This window comes from Egretta garzetta, unplaced genomic scaffold (genome assembly GCF_000687185.1).
Source record: "Egretta garzetta isolate BGI_Z169 unplaced genomic scaffold, ASM68718v1 scaffold334, whole genome shotgun sequence".
NCBI classification, from domain to species: Eukaryota; Metazoa; Chordata; class Aves; order Pelecaniformes; family Ardeidae; genus Egretta; species Egretta garzetta.
This window is the reverse complement of record NW_009259431.1, coordinates 271814-277747: the sequence shown is the minus strand read 5'-3', so window position 1 is coordinate 277747 and position 5934 is coordinate 271814. Positions and strand designations below refer to the sequence as shown.

Sequence of the window (5934 nt, the reverse complement as noted above, 5' to 3'; positions counted from 1 at the left end):
AATGGTTCTAAAATGTTTGACCTGTTCTTTCACACTTGCAAGATTAAAAATAAATTTTGGATGCCTCAGTATAGTTTCTGATTTTTTTTTTTTTAAAGTAAGGTAGACTTTGTAAACTTTCAAAGCATTGCATGCTGTTTAGTATTCCTGTTTCATGTTTGCATCACTTGTCGCTAGATTTCTATTTTTGGAAACGTGATGCACTGGTAGAGTGGTAGCCTTCAGTTTGTACTACTTACAAAGGATTCCTGGCATATGGATTTTATTGTGTGTAACAGATCTCATTATAGAGTGTAAACTGGTTTTAGCTAATAAAATTAATTTCAGTATGAATTTTGCTTTTCATTTATTTCCAGTGTATTGTAATAAAAGTGGAAAAAAATGGTTTTAAGGCAAACATCAATTCATGCCTAACAGGGTGTGGGTATGATATTCCCAAAGGTAGTGGAAATTTCAGATTTGAAAACGAGCCCAGAAACATTTCTAAAATTAAATATTTAAATACAGCCATTCCTCCTTATTGCTGTGACTGCAGATCGTAATATAATACATGCTGGAAGGGACCTCTAGGGGATGTCTACTCCAAATCAGTTCGGTTGCTCTCAGGACCTAGAGAAATGTGAGAACATAAAACTAAAAGAGTATCTTTGTTTTAAAACTCCTGTGTTTTGCACCCCAGCTTCTTGTTCCTGTCCTTTTGCACAGGCAGCTGTTTTGCAGCTTCTGAACTACGGCACAGAGTAATATAGATCTTGATTTGCCTATTGTGGCACAGAAAATCATACTGTTGTGCACCAACAATAGTAAGAAGATGCACTTCAGTATGGCCCTGAAAAATAAAGCAGTATCTTTACATTTGTACGCTTGCCTGAGTGCCATGATAAGGCAATCAGTCAAGAGCCTAATATGATAGCTATATAGTTATCAATTTCCTTCACTAACTGTTGGTTTGCGTATAAATGGGAGTTCTGTAAAATTAAACTTACCGACAAGGGTTGTAGAGATGAGAAAGATGTTAAGTATTTAAGCAAATTTTAGGAAAAGCTGTTTTAAGCAATGTAAAATTTGCATTTGGAAGAATGAAAATACCTAAACTGTTCAAGTTTTAAGGCTAGTTCATTTAGCTCAGCAATGGGAGTGAATTTTGCTTTTGAATGAACCAGTCAATTCTATTTCCTTAAAATAATTTTTTTGCTATGACTCTTTTTCACATGCATGTGCTTGTGTCCTGATCTAAAAGGAATTCCTGAAATCGTTGTAGCGAGCTCTGGGGGATTGGGTGGTAGAATCTGACATACAATGCTTATCTTCGGGAGAAGTTCAGATGTTAAAAACTCACCACGTTGTACAGTGGTGGTGAAAAGCAGCCTGTCTAAAAAAAATAAGTATTTTGCCTTTATTTCACTATTTACAGAGTTAGCTGAGATTTTGAGTGATCATAATATTTTAACCTGTTTGATGTGGACTTCTTTCCTCTCGGCAAGGTGTGTTCCATTTGCAGAGTGAAGGGGACAGTGGGTGATGGAGTGACAGAAGGTACTTTTCCCATAAAGGAATTAGGCAAGGTGATTTGGGCCAAACTGGGGAGGGGGAATACGGTGTGGCTTTCTTTTTACTCTGTCATGAGAGTGCTGGAACACAGGAGATCTGTAGAAATTCCCAACTCAAATTGCTTGACAATTATGAAGAAACTCATGAACCCTCAAATGGAAATTTTCTATTGAGCAAATAGCTCGAGATTACCTTAGCTATTGCAATATTGCACAAGTAATTGCACAATGAAAGTACATTATTTATACAGACTGTGTCACTTCAGAATAATAGCAGGTAATACATTAATCTATGAAATATTTTAGATATTCTCCCAATCGTTTGAGGTCGATTGCTTCAGTCATGGTTCTTTGCTTGTGATTCCAATTTGATTGAACAATTACACGCAATCAGTTCCTTCAGCATTACAATGCTATGTGTTGTTCCCTTTTTAAAACTAAAACTCTAGAGCTAATCACTGTGAAATGGTGGATAAAATTATAAATTCAAAAGTGTTCATATTTGTGAGATTAGGAATTCCAAATCTGTTGTTTGTCCCTAAAAATGCCATAAAGAACTTCAGGCAGTTTATGTATTGTAGGCCTGTAAGTAGGTGGCATAAATACCTTTTACATTAAATCGTACTGGTACTTGCTTTTAAAGTCTGAATTATGTTGAAAATCATCATTTAACACAAAATTTAGCAGGCAGTACATAACTTAGATGGGCATATTTTTTCTCAGTGGGATTAGCACTTAACCACCTTTTTTTTGAAATGAGAAACATGAAGGATTTGCCGTCTTGTCACTGGTGCTGTTGTGCGCCCCGCTCTTACGGTGAGAATCTGGTGTGCATGCTTCATATAGAGTTGAAGGTTGGATCTGAAGTCAGTAGAGGTAATGGATGTAAGTTACCTGGGGGAGAAGCATTTTTTAAGGCTATCACGAATATTTCTGAAGTTTCTAGGTTTTTACTAAAGATTTAAAAGTGCATTTCTGAAAAATATTATATATATATGAATAAAATTTATGTATAGATAAATATATTTAAGAATAAGGTAATTTAATAAAGTTAAAATATTTTTGTGTATATATACCTACATTTTAAATGATTATGAAACCATTTTACACTGAGTTTGGATATAAACTCTTTCAACCTCTTGCTATTAGTTAATGTTTTACGTATCTGTCTGTGTTCTTGTTTGACATAAAAGCCTGAAATCAATAGGCCAGCTATTTGCTGGAGAACATGCTACTGTTTACTTATAGAATTCAGGCATTTTTTTCTCTCTTCATTTGGGTTTCCCAAGAATCACTTTTTATGCTTCATAATTGCAATATTTGGAGCGAGACCTCTGAAAACGAAAATAACCCCAATCCCTTGCCTGAGCTACCTGCGCCTTGTTTTAAGTCCCACCAAAATTTGCTAGTCTCACTAGTTTGCTGGGCCAGACATCCCATCTGCCTCCTGGAACAGCTGCCAGGTTGCTGTGTAGCCAGCAGTATTTGCCTTTTAATAAATGACGTCAGTTTGTCTGTTATTGTACCAGCCAGAGATCTCGTGTGCGCTTGCTCTCCTTGAGTGAGCTGATTCTTTTCCAGCAGTAGTCGATGAGGGTTTTTCTGTCCAGCACAACATGAAGTCACGATGAACCCTATAAAAGTTGACTGAAAACTCCAAAACTTTATTTTAATATTGCAGTTTCTCTGATTTTTTTGTTTTGTTTTTCCAGTTATGCATTGTAGTAAATAGAGCGCACTCTGCTTTTGTGTGAATTATGCCAATTCACGTTTACCTGCAGGGATTTGTGGCAGTTGAATGGTCAGGTTCTCAGTCAGGTGCTGAAAGCCAGAAGCATTCCTGGAAATCACGGTTTTGAAAGCTTGTATCTTACTATGGATATTGATATAATGAATTTATGGGGTTTGATGTAATAAAAATATTTAATCGTAATTGTTGGTAGCAAAATGTTAAAATAGAAGAAAACTCAATTCAATAGAAACAAAACTCTGTTGTGACCTCTTAATTCTCTGCGATTGTAAAAGCGCAATAATCCCTTGCATGTAGCACAAATGGACTATTCCCTGTCCAGGACGCTTTCTGGTTTATACAGCCTTGTCAATTTTACCTACTCCCCATCAATGCATAATGAGATTTCCTGAAGCTCTGGGTGGCAAGGCTTCCAGCACAGTTGTCCACTGATCTCATGGGAGCTGCTATTTTTGACCCTTCTGGTCAGGATAGGACTTTCCTGAACTGTAAAACTACAATACCTGATATTTGCTCCCCGTCCTCTGAGCAGATACCCGCACCAGCTTGCCTGGTTTCTATTTTTGTGTTCGAGCTCTTTGTGCCAGAGGTTCGAATTACACTTTTAATTCCAAATTTTTAATTCACCTTGTGGTTTGTGCCACACAGTTAGGATTCAAGACTGATCCTGCTCAGATGTTGAAGCGCTTCACATAGTAGTGACCAGGCTTCCTGACCTGAACCACCAACCTAAACTATTTCTGACTGCTTTCACTACCCCTTCCTGCCTAGGATACCTTTACCCCAACAGGCTGGGGTTCAGAGCTGCCTCTCCGGGCAGACATAGGTAGTCTGGGTTTAGTACTGGGAAAAGCCCATTTTGAGGAGCCTGTATCTCTTAAGCCTGTTTCTGCTGGAGACTCCAGTGAAAATAATTGCGTTGTGCTCACATCTTTGTTGTTACTGAGCATTTCAGCTGAGGCTTCTATTTAATTAGAGCTCATTTTAATAATTAGAAGTAAAGTAGTTGTTCTGGGCTTTGTAGTCTGAGACGTACTTTAAAAATACCTTGGTGTTTTGTAGAGAATGTACCCAGCTTGTAATGTCTGTGAAGTTTGCTAGTTGTATCTGTAGAGCCGAGGGGAGTTCTGGTGTCTGAAAGCACGTTTGGTGGGTTTTTCTTAAGCTTGTAGCCATTACTGAAATGAAGGTTATCCTTGCTCTAAACCCACTGTCTCTGTTTACAATCTTTCAAACAAAATAACTTGTGTGAGATGAAAATCTATTAATTAAATACCAGATCAGGCTGTAACCTGTGAATTATTTTTATCGTTCTAGGTATGACCAGGCTTGACAGGAAAAGGAAAAAATTCAAGTAGTCAGTATTTCTTCAGTGAAGTAATTTGTAATGAAAAATGACCTTTTAGATAAATCTCAGTATTCACGAAGTAATGGACATCACACTTCCATTTCTGAAAAAAAAATAAATGCAGATTTGGTATACGGATGGTTGGTGTTGATGATAAACGTGGTGAACATGCACGGGACTGCAGCAGGCTCAGCGTTACGGGTAACACTGGGCAGAGTAAGGTGTCCAAGAGCTGTGCTTCATCCAGTTACGCATGAGAATCGCGAATCTCCTCCAAGATAGTTGAAAATTACAGGACTCTGTAAAGCCCATCTGTTTTCAATCATACTTAATGGCTTGTTTTGACAAAAACTGGTTTACTGCTGCTGCCCTTAAAATCACTTCTGAAAACTGATTGTAAGGCAGTCTGCCTCTCACTAAAACAATTAGAAGAAATGGGATGAGCTGCAGCCTTCCCTTCAGTTACAACAGCTTAAGTGTATTAAATCTATGTTCCCAATGAACTTACAAGAAGGCGTCTGTGGAAAGAATGGTTTAGCATTTAGGGATATGAGCCCATCGTTTGGCAGACCTCAAGGCAAGTCCCAGCTCTGCTACCCATTCTGTGAAATTAATGAAGTTTCAGAGCTCTCCTGGTTTTATTCCCATTCTATGACATCCAGATAGCAACCTGGTGGTCACCAATGCAAGCGAGCTCGTCAGAGATGTCAAGATCGGAGGCAGCCTGGGCTGCAGTGATCATGCGCTGGTAGAGCTCACGCTCCTGAGGGAAATGGGAAGAACAAAGAGTACAGTCAGGACTCTGAATTTTAGAAAAGCAAAATTCCAGCTCCTCAAGGAGATAGTCAGAAGGACTCCCTGGGAAATGGTCCTCAGGGACAGGGGAACAGAACAGAGCTGGCAGATCTTTAAGGATATGATCCACAGAGCGCAAGAGCTCTCGATCCCTAGGTGTAAGAAATCGGGCAAAGAAGGGAAGAGACCGTCGTGGTTGAGACAAGAGATGCTGGCCAAACTAAGGAGGAAGAGAGAACTGCACAGGCAGTGGAAGCAGGGACAGGCATCCTGGGAAGAGTATAGGGACGCGGTCTGGTTGTGTAGGAATGGGGTCAGGAAGGCCAAGGCGCGGCTGGAGCTAAACTTGGCTAGGGATGCAAAGAATAATAAGAAGGGTTTCTACAGGTATATCAGCTGGAAAAGGATGGTTAAAGAAAGCGTACCCCCACTGATGAGCAAGACTGGCAAGCTGGTTACAGCAGATGAGGAGAAGGCTGAGGTACTCAACA

General features: G+C 39.2%; 1 protein-coding gene across 1 annotated transcript in view; it reads left to right on the top strand.

Moving 5' to 3' along the window:
* The first annotated feature begins 4785 nt into the window (after nt 1-4785).
* The window catches only part of PSAT1 (phosphoserine aminotransferase 1), a 19433-nt gene continuing 18284 nt past the window's right edge, over nt 4786-5934 (top strand). The window contains exon 1 of the mRNA XM_035892656.1: nt 4786-4849. Coding sequence (XP_035748549.1) covers nt 4786-4849 — 64 coding nt within the window. The remainder of the gene's footprint in view (nt 4850-5934) is intronic.